Source organism: Netta rufina (assembly GCF_964035555.1).
Source record: "Netta rufina genome assembly, chromosome: 32".
Taxonomy (NCBI): Eukaryota; Metazoa; Chordata; class Aves; order Anseriformes; family Anatidae; genus Netta; species Netta rufina.
Window position 1 is genome coordinate 443,494 of NC_140156.1, and position 27,484 is coordinate 470,977.

The 27,484-nt window shown below is 54.7% G+C and overlaps 2 protein-coding genes across 3 annotated transcripts; one reads left to right on the forward strand and one right to left on the reverse strand.

Moving 5' to 3' along the window:
* Positions 1 to 286: 286 nt before the first annotated feature.
* On the forward strand, positions 287 to 27,484 carry PIN1 (peptidylprolyl cis/trans isomerase, NIMA-interacting 1). 2 transcript variants are annotated; one of them, XM_084304008.1, is made up of 4 exons: positions 287 to 352; positions 1,695 to 1,895; positions 7,743 to 7,853; positions 27,357 to 27,484. In XM_084304008.1, exons 1-4 carry the CDS (start codon positions 295 to 297, stop codon positions 27,449 to 27,451), a joined length of 465 nt encoding a protein of 154 aa, XP_084160134.1. In that variant the 5' UTR covers positions 287 to 294; the 3' UTR covers positions 27,452 to 27,484. The 2 variants fall into 2 exon arrangements, with proteins under 2 accessions (XP_084160134.1, XP_084160133.1); XM_084304007.1 differs by lacking the exon at positions 27,357 to 27,484 and adding an exon at positions 11,001 to 12,287.
* On the reverse strand, positions 24,920 to 26,100 carry LOC311220485 (microtubule-associated protein 1 light chain 3 gamma-like; the record flags this gene model as incomplete). Its single annotated transcript, XM_084304030.1, has 4 exons — positions 24,920 to 25,139; positions 25,552 to 25,658; positions 25,905 to 25,960; positions 26,049 to 26,100. The coding sequence occupies 4 exons, from the start codon at positions 26,098 to 26,100 to the stop codon at positions 24,920 to 24,922; spliced, it is 435 nt and encodes a 144-aa protein (XP_084160156.1).

Consider the following 27,484-nt stretch of genomic DNA (forward strand, 5'->3'; position numbering starts at 1 on the left):
CGGGGGCCGCGATCGGTGCCCCCCGGGACCACGATGGAAGCGCTGGGGGGGGGCGGGGGCAGAATGAGCACATTTACCCTTTTTGACCCTCGGCGGCCGCCGTCCTCTCCTTGATCACGTGCCGGGGTCCCGCCCCACCTCACCGCACCCCCCTTTCCCGTATCCACCGGAGCGACGCGCGGCTCCACCAATGGCGTGGCGGGTGGGCGGTGCCTGGTGGCCGAACGAACCAATGGGAAGAGCGAGAGGAGAGGAAAGGGACCAATGAGGGCCGGGAGGCGCAGGAGAGGGAAGATGGCGGAGGAGGAGAAGCTGCCCGCGGGCTGGGAGAAGCGAATGAGCCGCAGCTCCGGTACGGGGGGGACCGGGAGGGGGCGACGGGCACCGGAGGAGGCCCCGAGGCACCGGGGGAGGCCTTGAAGGACTTGGGGAGGCCTCGAAGTACCGGGAGAGGCCCCGAAGGACCGGGGGAGGCCCCGAGGCCTGCGCCCGGGCGGTTTCTCCCCTCAGCCGAGCCCCGCGGAGGGCCCCGGGGCTGGGCGCTGGAGGCCGCAGGGCCCGGAGGGGCCGGGTCCGTGCTCCCGGCAACCGTGCGGGGCGGTGCCGGCGGCTGCAGGGCCTGGGGAGGGTTGAAGGGGGTGGGTGCGGGGCCTGGGAACCGGGGGAGCCGCCGTTTGGTCCCGGGGGGGGGCCCGAAGCGCTCGAGGTTGGAAGGGAGCCGTGGGGGACACCGGCAGCATCGATCCGAGCACCTCGTACAGGAGCCGGGTGTGGGTTTGGGTGTCTGTGGGGATGGAGGCTCTAAATGCCCTCAGAGCAACCGATTCCTGTGCTCCGTCACCCTCAGAAGAAGGTAAATAATAGCAGAAAGCGCTCCCAGTAAAGCAAAAAATGGTCCCAGTAAAGCAAAAAGCACTCCCAGTAAAGAATGTGCTAAGACAGAGCGTGGCTGGGAGAAGTTTGGGGCCAGGGCGGCGTTTCCAGCACGGTTTGCTGTGTTGCAGCGAGAGCTTTTAGGGTTTGAGGGGCTTGAAAATGGGCTCCGAGCAGGTCATGAGCAGTTTTATCCTTCGTTTGGCTGCGGGGGGGATGAGGGAGGGAAAAAAGAACCTGCGTGGCCCTGCTTTGCTAGAAGCGTTGTGGCTGCTTGGAATTACCAGCTCGTTAGCTGTGGATTCATTAGGAAATCCCACGTCTTGCTGTTAGATCCTGGCTTTCTGCTCCCCCGCGAGGTGCAGTTGCTGCTGTGATCCCTCGCTGTGCTTCGCTCGCCTCTTTTCTCGACCCCTGGTGTCAGCAGAGCGAGCTTTCTGCCTCGGAAAGGTCACATTTTTGGGTCAAAAACTGACTTCAAAAGGAAAACTTTATGCTTCCTGAGGCCAGCACCGCGGCGCCGTCCACCAGGGAGCTGCCTGCGAGCGTTTGTGGGCCTGGCTGTGTCTGTGGGTGCTCTGCCACCGCTCTGTGGCACCAGGAAAGGCAGCTGGAGCCGCTCCTGCGTGGAGCTTTTGCTCTGACTCAACCCAGGCTCGTTCCCGACTCGTGTAGGAACCAACCCGGCGCTGTCAGGCGTCGTTCCCTCTGTCTGTGCTCGAGCTGATGGGGCCGGCTGCTTGTGCCAACGCAGCTCATGGTGCCCAACGTGGTTTTTCAGGAGGTTTTCATGCTAACCCCAGCCCTCTCTCTGTCCACAGGCCGCGTTTATTACTTCAACCACATCACCAATGCCAGCCAGTGGGAGCGCCCCAGCGGCAGCGGGAAGAACGGCCAAGGGGAGCCCAGCAAGGTGCGGTGTTCGCACCTCTTGGTGAAGCACAACCAGTCCAGAAGGCCCTCGTCGTGGAGGCAGGAAAAGATCACGCGGACCAAAGATGAGGCACTGGAGCTTATAAATGGCAAGTAAATGCAGGAGAGAGAGAGAGAACGGTTCCGTTGTCGGGGAAAAGTCCTTTTAAGGCTAGACTTAGCCCCGAGCTGAGTGGCTCAGTGTGTCGTGGGCTCACTGAGGCAGTGTTTAAGCCAAGAGGCTTGAACGTGGACTTTTCACGTGGCTCAGCCACTTGGAAGAAACCCTTTTTGCCCTGTGCTTTGCTCAGCACGATTAAATGATGTAAAGATAGGTCCCAGCCCTTCCATCTTCCCCTCTTTTTTTTTTTTTTTTTTGTGATGTTTCCTCAGGTTTGTTTGTATTTTCTTTGTAAATGTGTACTTCTCCATCAAAAAGAAAATAAAATTATTTAAAGCTAAAACCAAATGTCCTTTAAACATTTTCTTTTTCTTTAATGTCACTCGACTCCTTGCCCTGAGAGCAGCTAAGTTCCCGTTAACCTCTGCTTGAAACCGAGTTGCTTGTAGGAGGCACTCAGCCCTGCAGCTGATTTTGTCAGGCCAGGCTTTTCCCGATGCCTTCTGGCTCGTGGCGTGCTCTAGGAGCAAGGATCCTGCACGTTTTCTGCAGCTGGTGGCGTCGATCCTCGCAGCCTGGCTCTTCCCTTGCAGCTCTGACAGTTGATGTTGTGTTTCTTCCGTGCTGAGGTTTTGCTTCCTCTGGAAGCGCGCTGCAAGCGCTGCTCTTCCTGCTGGCTTTTTCCTCTCGGGGTGAGAAACGCGGGGCTTGAGGTGAGGATTAAATCACACCCGCTGATTAATTTAAGAAATGAGCCCATGCTCTCTAGTGGGCGGTGCTGTCTTCAAAGGCTGAGGGCTGTCCAGACCCTACAAGCCCACAGATGGGTTCTGCAGTCCTGGAGCTGCCTCATTTATCTTCTATTTTGGCTTCAGCAGCGAGGGAAAGGAGATAGGGAGCGTGCTTTTCTTACTGCCTTGATCTTGACCAGCAAGAAATGGAAGGATTGTCTCGTTTGAAAGCCCTGGGTGGGGAAAAAATCTCTCTCTGCTGCATAATTGGAAGCAGGGAGGCAGTGACCAGCAGGTGGTGTGCAGCCCTTCTGGAAGGGGAGCTGAAATAGCTGGCACAGATGGGAATTTTCTCAGGGAATCGTTTCCCTCAGGTTAGGGTGGCTGAGGGAGCGTGGCCGGGGGCGACGGAGCAGGATGTGTGCCTGGCGTGGAGCTCTGTGCCGAGGGCGCTGAGAGTGGTGTAAAGATAAACAGGTTGAAGGATGGCAGCCAAGCTGCACGCCTGCAGTTCTTTTCTCTCTCTCTCTCTCTCTCTCTCTCTCTCTCTCTTCCTTTTTGTGTTTGAAGAACAGAACTGCTTTAGTCCCTTCTCTTTTTGGCGTGCCTGAACTTGGTTCAACAGCAGAGGGAATTGGTGTTGGTTAAGAAGAAAAAGGTCTCAGGAGGTGTTTCAGGAGCTCGTGAGCGGGTTGGCTTTTTGGTAGCTCGAATTCTTCAAACTGGCTGTCTTTAGGAGCCCGGGTAGCATTATTTGGGCTCAGCAATTGTCACCGTTTTTATTTGCTTTAGGTGCTTTTCTCTCCCTGAGGTGCCGCGGTTCTTTGCGACCTGTAAGGCGATGCCAGAAAAACCCCAAACAGCTTCATCTTCCCTCGGTGCCAAAGGATGCCATGAATCTCAGCAGCTCCCGAGCCCCGTTGCTCGCTGATTTTACATTTCCCAGCCTCTCCGTGGTGCCTGGAGAGGGAAAAGTTGTGCTTAAAACTGTGCGAACACCCAGTTTGCCTCCCCGCTGACAGCCATGAGGGAATTCGTTCCTAAATCTGGGAAACAGGCATCGAAAGGAGTCTTTTTGCTCTGTGTCTGTCCCCAGTAAACGTTACTGGTGAGAAGGTCGTAGGGAACATCAGCTCTGCAGCTTCTCGCAAGCGTTCAGAGCTTCTAGAACAGCTGAAACCCGCTGCGAGGAGGCACAGCTTAGCTCTGCCACGGCTTTCGTCAGTCAGGCATCGGCGAACTTCCCCGAGCAGATGCGCTGTTACCTGCTGGCTGTAATTATAGCGTGCAATTGTCTAAGTAGATCTCGGGGGAGGAATTTGTTTGACAGGCAGGGTACCGCGCGTCGCCGTGTTTTTGTTGGGAGATGGCTTATTGTCTGGGATATCCAGCGCTGGCGTTAATGCTTTACGCAACAAAAACCCGAGAAGGTAATTTGATTAGGGAGCTCTCTGCTCCCGCAGGAGAGGGGACGGTGCTAAAGATAAATGTTTTAGGTAGCTGAGCTCAATTAACGTCAAATATTCCGTTTGACAGCTTTTCTCTGGTAAAAACAGAGCGGAGCGAGAGAGCTGGAGGAGCGTGTTGGCCACAGATGGTTTTTCATCCATTAAAGAAGGTGCAGCAGGGGATGAAATGTAGGTTAGCCCTCGCCTTGCCAGAGCTGGAGGATCTGCCTCTTGCCAGGTGCTTTCTGATAGGCACCGCCAGCAAGAAATTGGCGACTTGAGGCTGGGCCTTCCTGGTAAGGGGGAGGAAAGCTTCTGGTCCCTCTCACAAGCTTGATTAGTCACCATTTGAGGGTTTTTTGTTTCTCCTCTCTGTGTTTGCTCTGAAGGTTATTCCAGAACGTCTCCGCTCCGATGCGTGGAAGCCCGGTTTCCAGCTCATAATCACTTTCTCTCCGTTGTTTCTTGCATTTAGAGCTGCTTTATTACTTAATTAAATTGAGTTTCTTCCTGATGTTGACCTCCCAGTGGATTTATAGCATCCTGCTCTTTTTACCAGCCCGTTCCTGCCCGCGAAGCCAGCCAGGCTTTTAGTTGCTGGTAATGTAGGTCACCCCTTCTGCTGTTTCTACTCTTAGCCCTTTTTCGCACTTCACTTTCAATTAATCTTCCTTGAGCACGGGTTCATCGTGGGATGCAGCACTCCGCATTAGCTCTTGGCGGTGCCTTCTCCCGTGGCATTTACTGTTCTATTACCCTCCTCTCGTGGAGATGCCGCGACTTCAGAGCGTTGTTCTCTCCGTTAAAGCCCTGCTGCCCGATTCCTGCTGGTTTTTGACTCCGTACCTGACGTCCTCCTCCTGCTCGAGCTCTCGGCCCCCAGCAGAAATCGTGGCTGCGTTTTTGTCGCTTCGCTTGGCGCCGATGAATCTTGCTTGGTCATTCAGGGCACGTTTAGCATTCCGGTCCTCCTTTCTGCTGACAGTGCTTCCCCACCCTCCAGCTCGCTCTTTGCGTGTTCTCTTAGCCTGGCCCTCCTTCATGCCGCGGAATCGGCTCATGAAACGCCAGGATTCACCCCAAAATTTCTCCGTTTCATTTCAGCATGATCCTTCATCTCGCTCTTCTTGCGTTGGTCTCCTGCTGTTTCACTTCACTGATACCCAAGGGATTTTTCGGGGGGATTTATTCAAAGCTGGGCACTGCCTTTTTTTTCTGGGCGATTTCTGTTAAACAGCTGAGATCACCTGGGGAGAAGGCTCACGAATCCCTCCTTGCAGAGCCGGAGTTCAGACACGATGCAAGGGGGGGACGTGAAGCAGCCCTGTCAGCTTTAGCTTTTACCCAGGAAAACCCTCATCTCCTTGAGAGGCAGATTTTGCTCTTAGGCTGGTTGCTCGTGTGAAATTAGGAAGTTTTAATGACCAAATTCCCTTTCAGTGGGTTATCGACTGCTTCCTCTGCAAGCTTGGGAGAGGTTCTACCACTAGGACCCAGCTGATGCGACCGGTGTGGGTGCTTTTAAGAGATAAATGCATAAATGTAGACCCTCAGATCCTTAATTTGGGTGCTTTGTTACGCTTTAAAGCGTAATTCCTGACTCTTCGGGACGTGCCGTGCCCCGGTATGATGGGAGCTTGCTGGGGACTGGCAGCTTTATGCAATTAGATGTGTATTTACGGTGGTGCAAATATGTATTTTAGGATAAACTCTGTTTTGTCAGCAAGTAGGCTGTTCATGCTCAAGCAGCTTAGTTTAATAGGATGAGCAGCGCCCGGTGCCTTCCCCGAGCATCCCTGCGTGCCTGCTGGGAGCTGCCTGCCACCCGGATAAATAATCCTGCTGCTTTCCCCATCGCAGGATGTGGAGCTGTCGCCTGAAGCCTTGCAGTTGCAGATTTTGGGGATCTCCTGCCTTTCTCCGCCTGTACGCGTGGGGCGGGTGGGATAAGCTCACTTTGGTTGAAATTCCGGTGGTTTCCGTTAAAGCAGGTATGGGTGCTTCAGGGATGAAGGTAACTCGCTTTGCTGTTTCAGCTGCTAAGAGGCAACCTCCACTCCCATTTTCTGGCTGCTCTCCCAGCTATTTCCTCAGCTTTATGGCATCAAATCGAGCTGGGAAATACTCATTTCTTCATCTTTTGCAGCAAAAACTCCGGAGAGCATCCCTCCAGGTCCCTCCTTAACAGCTTCAGTGTTTGGGGTCGCGTTCCTTTCCTCTTGATTCCTCGTTGAGGAACACGAGCTGCTCTCACTGCCCTGTTCCAGCCTCGTTTTGCTTTGAATTCAGCCAAAATTTTAGCCAAGCAGCGCTGCTGTCGCCGCCGACTTCTTCGTGTTTCTTTCTGAAGGTGGAAGACCGCCTTGGTCTGACACGGAAGATGGCTTTGCCGGTTCTTTTGGAAGCTGAGAGGAGGTTTCTGCAAGGAGGGATTTAAAACCTAAGCAAAGCTCTCTGGAGAAATTGGTTTAGCCAGGTTTTAGCCAGGTTTCACCAGCCCCGGTCTGGGGCTGTTCCTCTGGGGGAGGGACCTGTGGCTCCGTTGCTTCCTGGCTTCCTCTTGGAGATGTTCCCCTGCTTAAAATGCAGACAAATTATTTTTTTCAGCGTGACTTCATCTTAATTCCTCACCTATGGGCCGAGGCACAGAAATCAGGCCCTTCCAGCAGGAGCAGGCTGTGCTGGGAAAGCAGAAGGCTTCCCAAAATCCCACCTTAGGCAGCTGTCCTCACGCAGAAACGTTTCCCGTGGCCGCTGCTGAGTCACATTTGGGTAGGGTTGTGGCTGCAAGTCAGCTGGACCCACGCTGGCTTGGGCTTTGGCTCCTGATGGAGCCAAAGTCAGTCGAGTCGCAGGAATCTGCACGGGGTTTTCTCATCTCAGCCATCCGTGAAAGGCTGAGGGATGCGGCGGCGGCATCTGAGCTTCGCTCATGGCTGCACACGCTCAGCTTCTGTAATTACTGGCTCCCCAGTCCTGCTGGCATGCCAGGAACTGGAAAATGTGTTCTGCCAGGTGAACCAGCTCCTGGATTGTCTCGTGAGCTACCACGGGGGTTTCCGTGGGTCTGGATCAGTGAGGCAGGGCTCTCGGTTAAGGCTACGGGTGTTTCTTTACTGACCTTTTAAAAAGCTGGCTTTGTAAATAACTCGCTCCTTGGGGCTTCTTCGTGCTTGGTCTTCCACTGAGGCGAGCCCTTCTGAAGTCGAAAGCTCATCTATTCCGAAGCCCAATAATAAATTCCCGTGCTTTAGGGGTAGCAGTCGGTGGAATTAACTTTTTTTTTTTTTTTTTTTTTCTTTTAACAGAAGCTTAAATAGAAACGGACCCTGGGGTAAAGGTGGAAACGTGCTCGGCAGAATCAAAACTCTGTGCCAATTGCTTTTGGGGTGTTAGGGAAGTTTTGGCTGTCTCTGTTCGGGCTTGAAAGGCTTTGTGGGAGGGGGAATATTGAGTGCTGTGCAGATGTGGTTCTCTGCACCCCTTTTCTTGTGGGATGCAATGCTTCAGGCACCTCCAAAAACCGACGATGGCCCCTTCTTTGCTGGGAATGTTTCTCTTGCACTGTTCCTGGTCAGGTTTGGGGGTGGAGGTGCTGATTTTTGTCTTTTTCCCACATTTTCCCTCTCCTGACCGAATTATTCCCTGTGTCTACAGGCTACATCCAGAAGATAAAATCGGGAGAAGAGGACTTTGAATCCCTCGCTTCCCAGTTCAGCGACTGCAGCTCGGCGAAAGCGGGCGGCGACCTGGGCGCCTTCGGACGAGGTGAGTCGAGCTCGGAGCAGCTCCACCAGCACCAGCTTCCCGAGGGGGTGCTGAGCTCCCTGGCAGGGAGCAAGTTTGGGTAACTGCAGGGGAAGAGACACCAAAATGGATCTGTGTGCTCGGCAGCCTGCTGGGCAGGAAATGTAGCTTGCTGCCTAGACGTTAAACCAATTAGCAGTGCAACCATAATGCTATTCCAGGCAGAGAGGGGATGTTGGAATTGGCTTTTCCCTCTAGGGAAGGATTTCTCTGGTTGTGCTGAGTGGAAATCCAGTTGCCCAATGTAACAGGCCACGGGGTAAGGAAGAAGTGGTTAAGCCTCGCGAAGGACATGCCGGGTGAATGATTTGGCATCCCAGTCTTAAATGAGAGAGCTATTAACAAATTGTGGAAATGGGAACAATTTGCAGCCCACCAAAAGAATGTGGCTGGCGAGGGAATTCGTTCCAGGGCTATCGATTGGCGCAGTCAGGGAGCAATAACAAAAAGCTCGTGGATGTGTCCTCGTTAATGAGATTTGCGAGGGCAGGAGGACTGATCTTAGGGATGGAAAAGAGGAGCGCTGAAACCTGTCTGGCTTTATCTCACCAGCGCTTTTTGCAGTAATTTCCACTAGGAGCAAAAGATAAAAGCAATGATGTCACGAGTGCGGCTGCAGTATTTAAAGAACAACCCCAGATCTTTGCAGCGAGGGTGTCCGTGCAGATTTTCTTTGGAGAAGGTCAAGAAAGGTACCCGTCAAAGAGAGAAAATGCTATATTTGTCATTCTAATCCGTGCCCCGGAGTCGCAGGAACTTGCAGCAATCCCAGAGGAGGATCTGTAGTAAGAGCTGCCCACGTCTGAAGCAGCAAGCAGCGCGTCGAAGCCTGCTGTCATTTTGGTGGAAGTGTTTTCTAGCCCCAGCTCACGCTTGGGGCTGGTGGGAAGCAGGCTGGAGCGCTCAGAAGCTCGTCCCAGGCTCTTAACCCTGCGGTGAGCACATGAACCTGGCAGGAGGAGCCTGCACAGCTGCCCCGAGGCTGTCACCCACGCAAGGAGGGTGCCCCGAAATATTTCAGGCACCGGTGGGCGTGCTGCTGCTGCAGGGGTGATGCTGGAAGGGGCTCCGGAGCTGCTGCTTCAGCCCCTGCTGCCCGAAGCCCACCTGGTTTTGTCAGGCGAAACTGTATTCAGGAGTGTAGGTTCTGGTTTCTTTCTTTATTATTCATTTTTGGCCAGTATACTGTATTTAATCACTGCTTCTTTTTAGGGTCTTGTTTCTTTAGGGACTTGTTTCTGCAGTCACAGGGCAAGACGGTGATATTTTCTGGGTTCCTATACAACAAAACATCCGCCCTAGGAGGCCGGGTTCAGTAGCAACTCTCAGCTCCCTGTGGTCTGTGGAGGAGTGCAGGGAAAACAAAAATACATTTTTTATTTATTTATTTTTTTTTTTTCTGGCTGCAGCAAAACCTAAAGGAATGTTGCAAGAGGCAGTCTCCACTAGATGACACTAGAGCTATGAGCGGTGGCCAAACTCAGCTGTCACGCTGTCCCCATCTCTGCCGCTTTTCTTCCAGGGCTGCAAATGTAATTTGTTAGAACTTGGAACACTGGTTTCTTCAGAGGTGAAGTTATTAAAACATTTCCATTTATCTTCCTGAAACCCTTCAAATAAGTCTTGCTTCTGCTCGACTGAGCGCTGCAGGGTAGCGGTGAGGCTGTTACTTGAGCTGAAGGAAAGATTTCAGGTCTTAGGAGAAAAGAACCGAAAACCTGAGGTGCCAAGGTGGTTTTTATCTGATGGTGATTGACGCTGGCTTTGTAACTGGAGCCTGGGAGCCAGGCAAGCTGTTTGCCTCCCCTAGCAATTTAAATGCTGAAGAGAGAGAATTGAAACTGGAAAGTCAGGGGCATCGGATCGCTTCAGTAATCAAATGTTTTTTCAGATGGGGAAAACACCAAGCCGAAGCTGTTCGGGCTAATCCTGAAAGGGAGGAGCTGAGCTTTTGTGGCATCTTAGCAGCCTCGCTAGAGAAACGGGTACAGCTGGGTGTAGGACCTGAAATAAAACCTAAATTCTGGCGATGCTGCTTGGCTACACACGGTGCCTCTCGGCTGTGTGGCCACCGAGCGGGCTGGGAAGCTTTAATTTCCAAAAAACACAGTATTTTGGTGAAATGCCTGCTGATGATCCAGCCTCTGTAAGCTTTCCGCAGCCCTCTCCTCGTGTGTAGCAGAATCCAAAGCCACAGCGTCGCCTTGAAGCTTGGAGACAGGGGTCGTAAACCTTCAGGAGATTTATGCTGCGTTTTTGGCAAGGCACCGGGCTGTAACTCTCCGCAGGCAAGTGTCACGAATGTGGCCAGCGCTGCGAGCAGAGAGCGAGGGTTTCCTCTGCACTGTCACCTCACAGGCATCTCCTTTTGCTGCTTAAGCTTTTGCCAAGAGTCCCCCCAACGAGATTTTGGCCTTTTGGTAATGCCAGAGCCTCGTTATTTTGGCCGGGGGTTGCCGGTTTCCTCGCCTTAACTTCTGTTACAGGAGACCAGGCACAAATCCCATCCCCGTGCCGCTTATTCTCTCTGCTTCCCCTCAGAACCGCGCTCGTTCTGCTCGTTATTCCCCTCGTGGGGAACTTCCTCGGGCTTTCCTGAGCCCAGGTTGCTGAACCTCCTGGAAGCCAGGGCCTCGGAGCCCTACCAGCAGCTCTTATCTAGGTCATGACATTAGCCACGTGTGCCTTGTAAATTATTTAGCGCAGCTTGTAATGCACACCGCATCCGCGCTCCCTGCGCGCCTCGAGGGTGGAAGACAAAAACAGCCCCTTGTGCCCGTGAGTCTGCAGAACAGATTTCCTCTGCCTTCCGAGTCTGCAGCTCTCCGAATATCCCCCCTTGCTGCAGTGATGTCTGCAGGATCTGAAAATCTCTGTTCAAGGAGGAAAAAACAACCAAAAAAAAAAAGAAGCGCGTACACGCATGTGTGAATGAGTTGTTTTGGATCATCTTCTGGGAGTGTACAAAAACAAACACCCCCTGCAAGTTATTAATTGGTGACTTTGTTGTTTGCCTGGAAGCTGTCTTCATTTGAAGCTTGCTTGCTCAGAAAGCTTTTCCAGTCTTTGCCGGGCTTAATTGAACTTTCTCGTTGCTGCTCTCTGCAGGTCAGATGCAGAAACCTTTTGAAGATGCCTCATTTGCGCTGAGGGCGGGCGAGATGAGCGGACCAGTTTTCACAGAATCAGGGATCCACATCATCCTACGCACAGAGTGAAGTGCCTTGGTGACACGTAGAAAGGAAAGGGCGAGGGGAAGAAAGGAAAAAAAAAAAACCTACTCCAACCCTGCACTCTCCCAGATGAACTTCATATCCAGTTTAAAAACAAAACAAAACAAAAAAAAAAGCTCATTTCATATCTCAATATCTCCTGTGGCACCTGACACAATGTTTTTCACCTGCAGAGATGCATGGTTAGCCAAGGGTGAGAACGCAATCAAAATGAGACAGTAGCATCTTTCATGAGCAGAGAGAATGTTAAAAACAACAGTTCTGGCATGCCACAGCTGCTTGAGTTATATTGACAGGTCTCCTAAGCCGAGGAATTGTCAATGCTAAAGGTCACACTTCAGTGCTTCCCACCTCCTCCCCGTTAGAGACGCAGAGTATTTATTGCAGCGCAGCACTGACGATGGTGAAGCTGACTCGTGAACTCTGGTGCTATGACGGAATGAACTCCCCGCCCCTCTGCATGTTTGTTCAAACACATTTTTTAACCAGACTAAACTGTGTTTGCTCTGCAGTCCAGCCCGGCGGTTTGTAGAAGCGATTTACTCCGGCCGCTTGGAAATTGACCCTAAGCTAGCGAGCCATGAGCCAGCTGGCGTGGGGCACCCGCGCCTTCTCCCCCAGCTTCCCTCGCTGCAGCTCTCCCCGTGAGGATCGTCCCTCTGTCCCCTCCCGTGGTGGCCCCTGGAGCTTCCCCCCGCTCCCGCCGCCGCTTTGGACTAAAACTTGAAGATGCCTTTTGGTCCTGAAAGCAACCGAGAGAGGTTCACGGCCAGTAGTTCCCGCGGCAGGGAGAGCAGTAGGCAGCCCGAGCTGCATCGCGGTCCCTAGGGTGCTGCCCCTTCCAGCCCGAGGTCGCTCCATTCGTCAGGCAGTGCCATGCTGTAGGGCGGACTGTATTGTGGATTTTCAGTTTTTAGCTAGAAGGCTGTTTTTTTGGTTGTTTTTTTTGTTTGTTTGTTTTTTTTTTTCTCGAGTTGCTCTCGATCCACTTGTGGTTTAGACACTGTTAAGTCATCGTTTTCCGGTTCCACCGCATTGCTTATGTTTAGCAAAATAAAAACAGGAAAGAAAAAATGAAATCCCAGCTTTGGTCCGATGCAAACCGGCTGTAAAGTTCCAGTTCTCGTAAGCAGAAAATAAAGCCCTCTCCAATGAAACATTTCAGGAGCTCTGGTATTGATTATTTCTCCTCCTCTGTCTGTAGAGATCTCGCCGCTCCCACTGCAAATGAAAACCTCTGCAATATCTGCTGAGTTGGCTGATGCTGATTGTTTTAATCCTTCCAATGGAAATGTGGCTAGCGTGGTATTAAGAAAAACTTCTCAACATTTCTGTCTTAAGCTGTAAGCTAATATCCTTTATTCCCTCTTGGCGTTGTGTTCACGCGCTTAGCGTCGAGTCGCTGTCTCGTTTTGTAAGAACTGCTCAAATCCTGCCGTAAGCTGCTAATTCGGGTGGAAAAAAAAGTACTAAAAGTGCAATTTGATAACTGATCCTTCCCTCCCGAGTTCTGCAAACGTAGGTGTCCCCTTCCAAACCAGCCGCGACGGCTCCTTGGTGTGCTTTTTTCCTGAGAGCTCCCATTTTAGAGCTGGGGAAAGGCAACGTCTCCTCCCGACTCTCTGCAATTATCATGCTCACCTAAAACAAACACGCGAGTATCACCGGCGTTCCTGCTTTTGCTTTTACCCTCACTGGTTATGCCGGGGAAATTGAAGGTTTTTGTGCTTCAGATAAAAGTTGGTTTCCATAGCAACGCATCGATTTCAAAAAAAAAAAAAAACAACCACCCAGCACAGGGTGACAAGCAGGTGAGGACTTAAAAAGGGAAATTACCTCAAATAACCGCGTGGTATCATGAAAGCAGGATCAAAGGTAAATGAATGAGAGCGGAGGTGGCAGTTCTGTCTGGAAACGCACCAGGTGAGAGCCTTTCTGCTGCTGCAGGGGTTTTTGCTTCCCAGTTGGTGCTGGTGCTGTGCTGGTCCCAGCACAGGCTTTCGAACTGGGAGCAGTGGCCAAGAGAGAGAGAGGGGGGGAGCTTTTTGGGGCGAGGGTGAAGATGCTACTGATGGGTTGTAGTGGGGCAGGAGCTCTGTGAGGTTGTGCAAGAGGGAGCTGGCCTCTAAAAAGTGCCTGGTGGGGGGGTTTTCTCATGCAGGCAGCAGCTGTGGGGTATTTCCTACTGCTAGGAGCTCCCTAAAAGCGTTATGCCGCTGGGGCTCTGCTGTCCAACGGTGTCCAAGCAGCAAGAGACAATAAATGTCCTTGGGATTTATGCCACGAGGGATAAATCCTTGAAAACATGGTTTGGACTGCCATATATATGCTTGAAAACAAAGCAAATGTCAAAGCCAAAGAGGTTCGGGGCAGGATCTGGTCAATACCTCGCTAACGGGCTGCTGGCCTGCAGCTCCAGGTGGGGATTGGCATTTCTGCTCGGCGAGGCCCTTCCTCTGCAGTTTGTCGTCGTTTTCCCCAGCGGTTCCTCTCCGTCTGCACATCTCTCGGATCTTTGGAGCAGGAGATGGAGAGGTGAGGGCAGGGAACAACCGTTCCTGCACTGGGGTGGCCACGGAGCAGCTTGGAGGGGCTGGGACAGGCTCGGGATGACCAAAGGGACGTGCCAGGAGCAGCAGCGACGTTTCCCAAAGCCCCGTGGCAAAGCCCCCAGCTCCTCCATCCCAAAACAGCCGCGTCCTCTCCTCGTTTGCGCCCGCTCTCCTCTTCACAGGGGTGACAGACCACGAGCTGCCTTGGTCTCCTGCCCTTTCCCCGGGGAACCCGCGCTTGTTGCTGCGCTCGGCGAGCATCTGTGATACAGTAACCCGATTTGGCACGCCGTCGTGGCCTGGATTCGGGGCTCTTCCCTTCCTAGCATCGTTCCTGGGGGAGTCACGGGTGAGCGGCGCGGCTCCTGGGCCTGCAGGGGCTCTGGCTCCGTCCTCTGAGTGCGTGTGAGCCCTTGGACGCCGGCACCGGGGCGGTGACGCTGACGGTAACCGCTTGTGACTGTGCCGCGTTTGAAGCCTTCACTTCTCCAGCAGGATCATTTGAGGGATTTCTTCTGGTTGCTCTCCAGGAGGAGGCTGTCACATCCCAGGAGATCGGGAGCTGGGTTGGAGGCAGAGCGGGCGCTTCGTATCCGGAATTAAAGCGGGGCTGCCCGGCTCAGGGATCCCCGCTTCCAGCCCTGGAGAGGGGTTTGGGGAGGGAATCGGGCTTGGATCAGCCCAAAATTTGCCCTGGGAATGCAGAGAGCACACCATGGAGCGCGGTCCGGGCTCGTGGCTCCAAGTCTTGAGGGGATAACAGCCACGTTGGGGTGAGGTTCTGGTGGTGGCTGTGTTGAAACGGCGCTCGTTGCTTGTGCTGCTGAGTGGTTTGATCCCAACGAGTTTGGTTTTTACGGAGGCTTGACAAAAATCGCCTTTTCTGGATAAAAGCAGTAGAGCTGCGTGCTCGGGGGCTCGATTCGGTGCCTCTGCTCCCAGGGCTTCGCTGGCACATCGCTGGGTTTTCCGTAACAACCGAGGGGCAGAGGAGCTCTGCTGAGGCGTGCACGTTTTCTGGTTGTTTGTGTTGGGCTCCATCTAATCCCTTTTCCCGAATACCTTGATCCTTCAGATCCTTTTCCCCAGGAATGTCACAAGTGCAGCAAAATCCTCTTCTTCGCATCCACGGAAGCCCGCTCCTCCCCTTCCTCAGCTGCCCTGGTGCTGCTCTGCATTCAGTTAACAAATCTGCTAGGTTTCCTGGCTAATCCCTTACATTCAGGTTGCTCCTTCCCCTCCTGGCACCACACCTTTTTCCTTCAACCCCGACAAAGGAAATGGTGCAAGGACTTTTGGAGGAGGCAAAGTCTGGCCCGGAGAGGACCTGCGTGTGCTCAGGCTCGTTCGCCTGCTGCGTGCGCTCGCGTTTTGCTTACGTGAGCTGTTATATCTGTTACAGATGAGGAAACGTGCTGCTCGGACTGCAAATCTTCCAGCAAGGAGCCGTCGCCCTCGTTAGCCGGTCGCGGTTTTCGGCTCGGAGGGCGCCCGGACCTCTGGTTGCAGCTGTTGCAACGAATAAGAAGCGAGAGGCCTCTCCCTGCAGGGCCATTTTGTGCAAGCTGCCTCTCAGCGTGGCGTCCGCCCAGGGAGCGTCTTTTGCTTCCGATAGTTCTGCAAACATAACCCTTAATTGGATCATCAACTGGATCTAATTTGCCGAGCGCGCCTCCCCCCCGCGCTTCATTACGGGTCTGGGCAGCCGAGCGGCGTGCGTGCCCGCTGCCAGCTGCAGGAGAGCTGCTGGCAGCTTCCAAGGACGCCGCCGGAGCATTTAGCCCTGCTGTAATGAACTTTCCTGCTAATTATTTTTAGGGAGCTTAAAGGACAGCCAGCTCTCGTTGGCTGTCCAGGCTGGAGGGCACGGGACAGGGAGCGTGCACAGGTACAGCGTGGAGGGACGCGATGTTCTGCACCGGGCTCTTCCTCCAAAAGGGGCTAGAGAGAACCAAGGTGTTTGTTTTTTTTTTTTTTTTTCCCTATATTTTAGCCCAAAACACACAGACCGCAGCCCAGCCAGGCTCGCAGGGCGTTACCAGGCTTGCAAACTCATGCTGGAAGGGTGGGAGCCGTGCCTGCAGCGGTGAATTATTAGAGAGCAGCAAGTCGCAGGGGCTGCTGCGTGCTTGGAGAGCAGGGGAGGGAAATCTGGCCTTCAAAACGCAGCTGAGGCCGAATTCCTCGGGGCATTCGCCACCTCTGGTCTCTGCCCACGTGAGCAGCAGGGAAGGACCCGAGCGGGGAGCCGGCGGCGCCGCGTGCCGCCCGGCTGCTCTATAATGGATGGGGAGCATGCTTTATTCATGTTCAGCAGCACGGGCGAGGATTCAGGTCGCTGTTTCCACGAAAGGGCTTGAAGAATGTTTAAATGTGACAAAGACTCCGGTGGCTTCAGTGGAGTGAGGGCTCCTTGTCCCCCTCCTGCCTCCCCATGGGCACCTGGCTGCGAGCGTAGGGAGCCTTTTGCCCTTGCGCGATGCCAAACGTCCCCTTTTGCTTTTAAAAGTGTTGCTTTGTTTTCTTTCATTATTACTGTTCTTAAAAGCAACCGTTTTTCCACCCCAAATGCGTCACAGCTGCTTTCCTTCTCGTAGTTCTGCTTCCTATAGGATTTGGGCAGGGAACTGAGCATCACTGTTGTTATTTGGATCCAGCCCAACGTGCTTCGAAGGCGTGTGTGGCCACAGTGCTGGTAAATCCCGTGGCAGTGCCGAGGGTTTTCTTTCTTGTGGCTGGAAATCAGGCACGTGGGGCCAGCAGGACCCGGTGCTTGCGTGCTGGGATGGTGGGAGCCTGGGACAGCTGCTCAGCTTTGGAATTTACACAGGGATGCTTTGGGGTGGGGTAGCGCTGCCCGGCTCCCGTGCACGGTTCCAGGCTCCTGCATTAAACCTCCTTCCTCCAAAAGGTTTGGGCATGGATAGGAGCCGGGCTCTGCTCCTGCAGATTGCTGCCTCCTCGCCCTGCTGGGAGCTGCTGCGGGGAAGCCACGAGCCGGAGAAACGGCCCTGGAGGTGGGAGCAGCTTTGCACAAACCTGTCCCAGCGCGGCAGGCAGCGCCGCCGCCGTTCCTCGTCATTCCAGATGAGTCAGAAACTTCCCCAGCTTGCAGCAGGTTTGCCCAGTGGGCTGTTTGTTTGTTTTTCCTCCTTCTCACAGCCCCGGCTGCAATGATGAATCACGCTGCACCTCGTCAGCCCCGGCGAGTGACAGGAGTGATGGGAGCTGCAGAACGGCCGGAGCTCGGCTTTTCGCCGAGCCAATTAGTGCCTGGTTTTATGCCCTTCAGTTGGCCCATTAAACACGGTCCCTTCAAACAAATATTTGGAAACCTGCAGCGCCGGGAGGGATCGTTCTTTTGGGGGAGGAAAAGGAGATTTCTCCAGCCCCTGGGCAAGCATCCCTGTGGCTCTGAGGCCAGCAGAGAAAAGCCAGGGCGAGAGGCAAGGGCTGGAAGCTGGAGTGAGAGAAATGCAAAGCAGAGACGGTTTGCACGCCTGCTGTTCGCTGCAGTAACACACCCTGGGATGCATCCAGCCCTGGACGTGCCCCAGTCTGCTGCTTCTCACCCTTCATGACCTCGTTATGCAGAGCTCACGATTTATTTCAGCGCCTTTGGTGTTTGGGTGCAGTAAATCAAGCACGACGCTGATAACCTGCTGTAGCTCACCCCCCTGACATGAAAAGCCAGCGGCTGAGGCTGAAGTTGGACAAACAGACCCCAAGTAAGCAGCCGTCCCGGCACGTCGTGCTGCCTCAGCTCCTTCCCCGTGGGCCCGGCAGCGGGGCTGTCTTGCCATAATTCACTTACGGGCTTTAATCTCTGAGCCCTTGTTTGCCTCCACTGAGCCAGCAGAGCTGGAAAATCCTATTACTCCTTCCTGAGCCGCGAGTTTCTGCCCTGCTGGGACCTGTCACCCAGCCTGCTCCCATCGGCTGTTTCGGGGTTGTCCAGGAGCAGCACCCCAGGGCTTCGAGCCCTGCCTAATGAGCTCATTTCAGCCCCGTTAATGAGCAGGGAGTGAAGCCCGGTGGGCGAGGCGGGGAACGGCTTTCCCCCCCTGTTTGCAGGGAGCACCGCTGCCCGAATCCCTGCTGAGTTTGGGGCTGCAGCCCTCCGCGCCCCACTGTACCGTCCCACCCCGTGAGGATGCTCAGCTGCATCCCAAAGCTCCCGGGTTTCCATGGCAACTCCCCGAGCATCCAGCCTGCTGCTGCGGTGCTGGGAGGGGGGCTCAGCATCTCCCGCGCTGGAGAGGGACCTTTTGGCGTTGCTTCCCTGCCCCGTGTAATTTGGGGCAGCCCTTTCGGGGGGGGGGTGCTTTGCCCGGAGCGGGTTCAGCTTTTGGGCACGGCGCGGTGCCCGCGGCTCTGTCTGCAGCTCGGGGTGCCCTGCGGTTTGGGTGCCTTCCCTCTGGTTTAGTCAAGCGTGCGAGGACGCCCTCGTGGCTCCTGCAAGCTAAGGGAAAAAAAAATAAAAATATTTTTCCGCCCGTCTCCGTCCCCCTTCGCGGCTCGGTTCTCAAAATCTGCCCCTTTCCTCAGGACGCGCGGTCCCTTCTGCTTCCCAGCGGCCAGCCCGCGCCCGAAGCAGGGGTGGTAAATCAGAGCGAGGAGTGGAAAGAGCTGCAATTAGCTCGCAGGCAGCCTGCGGCGAGGCACCCGAGCCTTTTGTTGGGAGCTGGGTGTCTGGCGCAGAAACTCGCGAGCAGCCACCTGGCTTCCCCGGCAGAGCCGAGCCCTCTCCTGCTGAATGGCTCTCAAAGGCAGATGATGACCATTATCCCAATCCACAGCGGCAAATGATGCATTTCCAGCCCTCCAAGTGCAGCCGCAATTAATCAGAGTCTATTTATGGCAGGCTATTCATCACAAGGGAAGAAATCATCAACATTGTAATGGGGAAGCTTTAATGTCCACGCATTCAGAGGCGAAGCTCAGCAAGCTGCTCCCAATCTGCACAAACATCTCGCTGCCGTGGAGCGGGAATACATTTCCATATTAATGACCTGAGGGGCTGCTATTACTTCCAGGGAATGTGCTGCTAATGCAGAATGAGCGCGCTTGCACCGGCAGGATGAGGCCCTGGTGGGCAGAAGCAGCTTTGCCTCTGGCCAGGTGCCTCTCTCCCCTTGTCCCCTTCCAATTTTAGTGCATTTAATGCTTTTATTTTATATTTTATTTTATTTTATTTTTTATTTATTTTATTTTATTTTATTTTATTTTATTTTATTTTATTTTATTTTATTTTATTATTTTATTTTATTCATTTCATTTCATTTCATTTCATTTCATTTCATTTCATTTTTTGAGGTCTCTTCCAACCTAGAAATTCTGTGATTCTGTGATTTTGCAACGCCACGAAGCGTGGCTTTAAATGGGGGATTCACAGCGTGATTGCATCCCCCCTCCCGACGAATGGGGGAATAAAAAAAAGTCACGACCTTGATTCTCCACTCAGCCCCGGCGGATTCGGTGGACGGATTTCCCCTTTTTGCTGGATTCGGGCAGGGGCAATTCAGGTTGTTCCCCAGGCTCCTTCCTCCTCGCATCGGAGGAATTTATTTATTTTGCTGGAGTTTTGTCTGGCTGCTTTGCCTGCAGATAACCGGGAGGCGACGGCGGAGAGAGGGCGAGCTTCGCGGCCGTCCAGCTGTTGCCAAGATCTGTTCCTCCCACCTGGCCTCGCTGCGGGGCTGCTTGGTGGAGGGAATCCCCTTCCCTCCCTGCTTCTTCCCCCGCTCCGACGCTGGGTAAGAAGGTAAAAGTCCTCCCTTGCTCTCCGCGAATTTATTATGCCAAGTGCAGAAGGAAGGGGCCCCTCGTGCCCGGATAACGAAATTACCCAGACATCAAGGAGTCCTACCGGGAGCACTTGCCACCAAAAAAAAAAAAAAAAAAGCACATTTTTTATCCCTTTCCAGCAGCTGTAAATCTGCAAAGCAGGAGCCAGGTTGCGGTCCCGGGGGAAATCTTTAATTTGAACAAAGCAGCGCTGCCGGTTTCGGGGGACGGACGGGGAAAGCGGTGAATTATTTGAAGCTTCAGGGCCAGGCAGGGTTTCCATCTTCACGCACGAGGCTGTGATGGAGCTCGCGGTGGAGCTGAGCAGGTTTGAGGCAGCCTGGTCCTTGGGAAGAGCCTCCTCTTCCTCTCCAGCTCCCCTTCCTCCTCCTTTTCTCGCTTTGTCTTTTTTTCGTGTGCTTTTGGGGATGGGTCAGAGGCAGCCCCCAGGTGCTCCTCTGGGTGGGTGCTGGCGTTTGGGTGTCCTCGTGTCCCCTCTCCGGCCTCTGCTCCATCACCGGGCACCAAGGGGACCCTTGCTGATGGGGAGAATTCAGGCAAAGCCGGGATCATGGAGCAAAATAGCGATTTTTTCTATGTATTTGTATTTTTTGGCTGCTCTTGCGCTGCACAGCAGGAACGCAATTAGCAGCGGTGTTAATGGAGCTGCTCCCCCCCCCCCCCCTCGCTCTGCCCTCCTGCGCCTCCTTTCTCACCTCTGCAAAAAAACAACCCGAAAAAGGGTTCACACAACCCCCCCCCCGGTCACATCCAAGGCTTTATTTTGAGAGGCAGCCTGCCGATCGGTGCTAATAGAGCAGCCAGAGACGAGGCTGGGTTCCTAGAAGGTTTTTTTTTTCATAAACGAGCGTCGATTAGAGAAGTTCGTCGCATTAACGCCACCGAGGTGCCTTCAGCATCGCCCCCCCTCGATCCTAAAAACCTGCTGGGGCTGGGAAGCGGAGGGATTTGCGAGGGATCCCCCCCCTTGCACGCCTGGAGCATCCTTTTGGGGGTGGCGCTGGGGTCCTGCAGCCCCTGCCTCTCGCAGCCCTTCCCTAATTGCCAACCCCCCCCCTCAAAGGGCTGTGCTGGGAGGGCAGCGCTGCGCTTCCTATTTCTCTCTTTCATTTCTTCCTTCTGCCCGGGAGCGAGCCAGGACAGCTCATTAGCTGCAGACCTGGTGCTAATTGCCTGATCGGGAAGGTGAATCATTGCCCTTCCTCATCCCGCTGGGGAGCCAGCGCCGGCCAAAACCCAGCTCTGAGGTGGCCGAGGGCGAGCAAAATCCTGCGATCCCCCAAAGGCTCCGTGCCTTCGAGTGCTCAGGGTGCAGGCGAGGAGCCAGGCTGGGTGCAGCCAGCTCGGCTCTGAAATATTTCCCTCCTGCGGGTTACAAATAGGGCGGGATGTGACTGCGGCGAAACCGCTTTTAATATCGAGTAATGAGGAGGGGAGGAATGCAGGCAGGAAATATCACCGCTGCCGGATCAACCTGGATTTAGCGCTGAAATTAAAGAGCCTTGGGGGATCCCAGGATAAATAAAGGGGAATAAATGGCTCCGAAGAAGTGAAAACGTTGAGGCTGGGCTCGCTGAGCACTTCAAAGCCGTTCAAGCCCTGCAAAATGCGCAGAGGTGCCACGTCCCACCGGGCAGCAAACCCTCTTCTGGGGGGTTGGGGTTTCATTTTTTTTCCATTTGTGGCTATTTTCCATCAAGTGGCCTCACCCCCACCCCAGTGACAGCAGGAAAAATGGGTTCGGGGGGGCAGTGGATGGTGCAGGAGCCTTTGAGCCTTCTCCATCGCTTTGTGGCCACAGGGTTGAAACCCAAGGCAGATGCTCCATGGAAGGAGCCCCCAGATTTTGGATGGGGACTGAAAGCAGGCAGAGGAAGCGGGTGTAAGCGAGGGCTTAATCACCTCAATGTGGAGATGGCTTCATTATCCCGGCTGGGATGGAAAACATCTATTCAAGGGTGAGACAAAAGGAACTGAGTATAATCAGGAGCCAGTGTGCTGAGCAGTGTTTGTCACACAAACAGCGTCTTCAGAGATGAAAGACAGATTTATAAACCCAAAGCACGCCACTTCTCCCACCCCATAGAGCCCAAGCAGGGATGTTGCCCTGCTGATGAAGCCACACACCAGCTGTGAAGGGAGCTTGATGAGGAGCAAGGGGCAAAATCCTGCCCAGCTGGTGCAGGTGGGCCCTGGTGCTTGGCCTCAGGACACAGCCACCAGCTTGCTCTCGCCTTTTTTTGAGGGATTTGAGCCCAAAAAGGGCATTGGTGGCCCACGTTTCTCTCGCTCTGTTTTAGGAACTTGAGTAACTTGCGTTGTGTGTAAGAAACGGGGAGGAGAAGTGCTCGGCGTTACAGCTGGCTCCTTCACACCCAAACACTGCAAGGCCCTGCTGAGAAAATTAGTTGCCTTATAATTAACTCAGAATTGTCTTGGCAATAAATATGTGATTATATTTGCGCGAGGAGGGACAGCTTACGATTACAAATGGCATTCAGCAACATAAACGAAGCAGCCGAAAAGTCCATCAGCAGCCCCTTCCGAGCTGGTTGCTTTATTTTATTTTCCTGACGGCCCAAGCAGAAGGCAGGTGGCATCTTTTAGCATGGCCACACCTGCCCGGGGCAGAGCTGCCCCCCATCCATCACCCTCCCCCGGGGACAAGCTGCCCTCTCCTTGCAGGATGTGATGGGGATGGACCCGAGTTCCCCCACCACCTGCACCCATGCTCCTTGGGTGCCCTTTGAGGCCACCCAGAGCAGCCAAAACGCCTTCAAAATGCTCATTTTGCAGCTCCTCATCCCATGGGGCACATCGGTAGCCTCCCATTGGCCCTAAAAATGCCTTTTTTTCCCCAAGAAAACCCACCCTGGGGGGCAGGGTCCCTGGGGACCCCATCTCCCAGCTGCTTCCATTCAGGGATTTGTAATGGGAAGAAGTCAAGCGCCTGTGTGCCGCGTTCCCCGAGCTGCTCCATCCCTCCGAGGAGCCTTTTTATAGGATAAACAGCCACTTTTGGGTAATCCTCACTGGGCTCCTCAGCGCTTTATGTCTCTGCTTGGATCTGGAGCGAGTAGAGAGCCCAAAGCCCCCCATGGATAACACTGGTGCGTATCCTGAGGCATCTCCTCCACGTGTGCTTTGCTCCCTGGAAGGATTTCCCCAGTTACGGGGCTGGCAGCAGCTTTGCACCGAGCACACCAGGACCAAAAAAGCTCCAAACACACAGGGAAAGGCGATTAAACCACAGGGGAGTTTTTGTAACGGGGAGGTTGGCACAGCTCGGGGCCAGAGCGAGGGATTTGCCATCAGCTGGGAAGGAAGAAGTGGGAAGGGAGGGTGGGAGCGATGAAGCTGGAGCCTGGGATTGCTCTGGGAAGGGAAATGGGATCCCAGGCAGCTTTTCCCCTTAAAATGCCCCTTCGTTTTGAGCAGAACTGCCCATCTTCCCCAACCCCATCCTTTTCCTGAAGCCAGGACAAGAGGTTTAAAGGGGCCGGGGGCTCCTCTCAGCAAGCAGCTGCCGTGCTCTGAAACCCCTTCCCAAATCAAACTGGGGATGCTGGGGGTAGCACCACATCCCGCATGGTGGGAAGGGGCTGGTGGCCAGCACTGGGACCCCCCCAAGGTGTCAGTGCTCTGGCCCTGAGCTCCTTCCTGGCTGCACCCATCAATAATTGCAAGCAGCAATTAGTGCAAAAAAGTGCACAAGCAGCTCGCATCTGCAAGCAGCCACGTGCAAATCAAGCAGCAAAGCCCAGTTCCCCATCCAGGACACCGTGCAGCCCTGCAGGAGGGTTTGGAGGCTTCCCAGGGTGCTGGATTTAACTGAGCACCGGCTCCAGCTGGATAACTGAGAGTTTTTCCTGGCAGGGAAGGGCTCTCCATCCCTCTGCAACCACTACAAAACGCGGTGAGGAGGGGATGGATGCGTTGGGGGAGGATTTGCAGGGGAGCACAGCTGCAAGGCAGCTCAGGTCCTCCCTGCTTTCAGCCTCTCCTGGCTGCAGACGCTTTCTGGGAAGCAATTCTCCCCGCTAGCGGTGAAGAATGCGCTTTCATCTCCCAAATGCCAGCTCCATCCATCCTGCTCTGATGAGGGGAGGGAAGGAGAGGATGGATGGAAAAGGGGGGTCTCTCCCCAGCCCCCTCGTACCACACGTGGTGCTTTTCTGCTCTGCTCCTAGCCTGAAAGCTTCCAGGCAGGTCTCAGGTGTCAGAGGGATGCTGCTGGTGAAAAAACCAGCGTGCTCGCACGAGGTGGTTCAACACGGAGCTGCCGGGGTGCTCCGAGCCAGCCCCGTGGAGCTACACACGTGGGTAAAGCAGACTCCTCGCCCTGACGAGCTCGTGGCCTTAATTAGAGGATGCCAAGAGCTAACGGGAGTGTGCAAACACTGCGAGGTGTGCCAGCCCCTTCCCTATTCAGCAGGGTTTGGGGCTGGGCTGGATCAGCTGCGGGCTGACAGATTAAATACCTGTTTGCAACAAAAACGCCCCGCGCCAGCTTCCTGAAGCAATTCAGGAGGCAAACCGTGCCCCAAAATACTTCCCCAGCTGCTGGCATCCATGGAAATGCCTCGTCCCATCCCAAAACCTCGGGTGCTGCACTGCTTGGGGGGGGGCAGAGATGGTTTTGAGGGACCTGGGTGGCACCAAGGGGCAGCCCCCAGCCCCTTCTCTCCATCCTTGTGCAGGAGGAGGGGGGGGAAACCTGACTCACCCCCCACCACATCAGGGACCCAGCTCCTGCTGCTGGCGGCGGCTAATTTTAGAGCTTATTTATTAACGTTCTCCACCGTAAAACGTGCATGAAATACTCACCCAGGGTGACGAGGCACTTTCTCGCCAGGGAAGCCTTAAATATTTAAGCAGCGCTTTGCAGCACCGGCGGTGCCTGACTCACAGCACGACGCCAAGATTCAAGCCCAGTTTGAAGCTCTGCTGCAGTTTTTTGCCCCGTGCCCTCTCGGGGGGGGATGCTGGGGGGCTCAACCCCAGGCTCTGAGCAGGGAAGGGATATGGGGAGCTGCTCCAGGGGCTGCTTTTGCCCCATATCCGATGGGGGGAGCAAAATCCTTGCCTCTTTCTGTGTTTTCTCCCCAATAAAGACAGGGATGAAGCCAGGTTGATGACCAGGGGAACCAGCCCGCTCTCTTTCTCTTTTATTCCAGCAGCAGCTTAGCACAAAACCCCCACAACCCATCCAGCTCCTCAGCCCCGATCCTATTAGGAGAGCAAAGTGGCTTAGAGAAGCCCAAGGTTTCCACGTGGCTCTTGGGCTGCAAAGCCTTGCACAAACCCCCCCCCGAAAAGAAAAACCTCTGCGTGGCCCCGAGCGAGCCAGCACCAGCCCCTGCTGCACCAGGGGAGCGATTTGGGCCTAAATCCCAAAGATTAAGGGGTTGGGACCGGGACAGAGCCACGGCCATCAAAGCACAGCCAGGGAGGGGGTGAGGTCGGGGCTGGATGGGGGCTGCGGGGGAAGGAGCCCCCCAAACATCTCCTGGGAGGCGTAGGTGAGGTAGAGGAAGCCGTCCTCGTCCTTGTTGTCGCGATAGAGCTCCTGCATCGTGACGGTCATGTTGGGCAGCCCCCTGTTGTTCACCAGCAGGTAGAGGGTCTGCGAGGAGGCCAGGCAGAGACGCGACCTGGCAAGGGGAGGGGAGGCACGGGGTGAGTTTTGCGGGGGATTGGCGGGGGCAGGAGCCCAAAAAACCACCCGGAGGAGAGGTGCAGAGCTCACCCGCATCCTCCCCCAGCCTCCTAGAGCCCGAGCAGATGGGACACAACACGGGGGGGGTCCCAAACTCGTGGCCAGATGCTGCTCGCTTGCAGGGCTGGGGCAGGTTGGAGACGTCGGCGAGCAAACGCTCTCAGCTAATTGCAAGAGGCTAATTGCATCAGGCTGAGGCTAATCAAGGCCTGCCCGCTGGGGCAAATGCCTGGAGCAGCAGCTTCCAAGTTGGGTTTTGCAGGATCAGCTGCATCCAGATGGGGGTGTCGATGCCCCCCCCACACCCAAATAAGCCCCCAGACCCCTCGGTGTCCCTCGCCGCTTACCGCAGGGTGACGGCGAACTGGGCCAGGGGCAGGTCCTGGGACACCAGGAATTTGGTCCTGCTCAAGGGGGGGAGGTTCTTCTCCTTCTGGTAGCGCTCCACCACCACCTGCAGCAGGGAGAAGAGGCTGGGGGGGACGAGACAGGGGCTGGGGGGCTCAGGGGCTTGCAGGGGGGGGCGCAGGGAAGCAGAGCTGGTCTTTGAAGCTGCTCCTGGGGGGAGAAGGTGCCACCCCTGGGGCTGCCCAAGGTCCTGGGGAGGGGGCACTGGGGACTCATTTGGGATGCTGAGGTTTGAGGAAGAGCCCCCAGGCTCATTTTGGGGGGTGGGGAGGGAGCGGGGTGCAGCCCTCACCGGGATCTTGTTGGGGTACTTGATGCGGATCTCCGTCACCTCGTGCATCCTGGTGGCTGCAGGAGAAAAAGGGGGGAGCAGTGAGCACAGCACCACCCACCCCCATCCTTCATCCTCCTCATCCTCCATCCCTCAGGGACCCACCCAGGCTCTTCCTCTGCTTGAAGGGACGAGCGCTGCTCTCGGCCTGCTGCATTTTGGGGCTGGAGGGGCAGTGGGGGCAGGCAGGGGCTGCTGGAGGGGGGCAGCTGCTGCTGATATAGGGCTGGGGCCGCCCCAGCTGCGGGGGGGGAGGAGGAGCTGGGGGGGTGATTAGGGGGGTCTGGGCTCTGCTGGGCAGGCAGGGAGTGATGGATGGAAGGAAGGAGGAAAGGGAGAAAGAAAAGGGAGAAAGAAAAGGGAGAAGGAAAGAAGGAAAGAAAGAAGGAAAGAAAGAAGGAAAGAAAGAAGGAAAGAAGGAAAGAAAGAAAGAAAGAAAGAAAGAAAGAAAGAAAGAGAAAAGGGAGAAGGAGAGAGGAATGGATGGAGGAAGGAAAGGAGGGAAGGAAGGAGGGATGGAAAGAGATGGAAGAAGCAAAGGAGGAAGGGAAGGAAGGAGAGATGGATAGAGGGAAAGAGGGAGAGATGGATGGAGGGAAGGATGGATAGAAGAAGGAGGGAGGGAAGGATGGGAGGAGGAAGGGAAGGCAGGAAGAAAAGAAATGGAGGAGGGAGGGATGGAGGAAGGAAAGGAGAGAAGGAAGAAGGGATGGAAAGAGATGGAAGGAGCAAAGGAGGAAGGGAAGGAAGGGGAGAAAGAAGGAGGGAGGGAAGGATGGAAGGAGGAGGGGAAGGAAGGAAAGAAATAGAGGAGGGAGGGAGGAGGGAAGGAAGGAGGGATGGAAGAGATGGAAGGAGGAAAGGAAGGAAGGAAGGGGAGAAGGAGAGAGGGATGAATGGAAGGAAGGACAGATGGAAAGAGAAAATGAAGGATGGATGGAAGGAAGGAGGGAGGGAGGAATAGAAGAAGGGAAGGAGGAAAGGAAGGAGGGAAGGACGGATGCAGGATGGAAGGAAAGAGGGGTGGAAGGAGGGAGGGAAGGGAAGGGAAAAGGAGGGAGGGAAGGGAAGGGAAAAGGAGGGAGGGAGGGAGGGAGGAGGAAGGCCGTGTGGTTGGGAGGCTGCAAGCAGGCGAGAGCTCAGTGCTGGGGTCAGCAGCCTCCCCCTAGCACCCAGCCTCGCACCTTTGGGTGCTGCTGGTGCCGCCAGGAGGAGACGCTGAAGCACGGTCCCCACGGGAGAGCAGGCTGCTGGTGTTGTTCAGGCAATGCCAATTCCTTGGGTCAGGGGAGAGGCGGCTTTTGGAAACCAATTAGCCCCCATTACGCCAATTAGACCCTGTTTGTCTTTTTTTTCTCTTTCCTCCTTTTTTTCTTTCTTTTTTTTTTTTTTTTTTTTTTTTTTTTTTTCCAGAGCCACTCATGCGCGCTAACCTTGGGAAGCGAGGAGGAGAGGGAAGCAGCCCAGCTCATTTAGACATGCCAGGGACTGAAATTGGCCTCGCTTAAATGAGCTCCTTGGCATAACGAGGCCATTTCGGG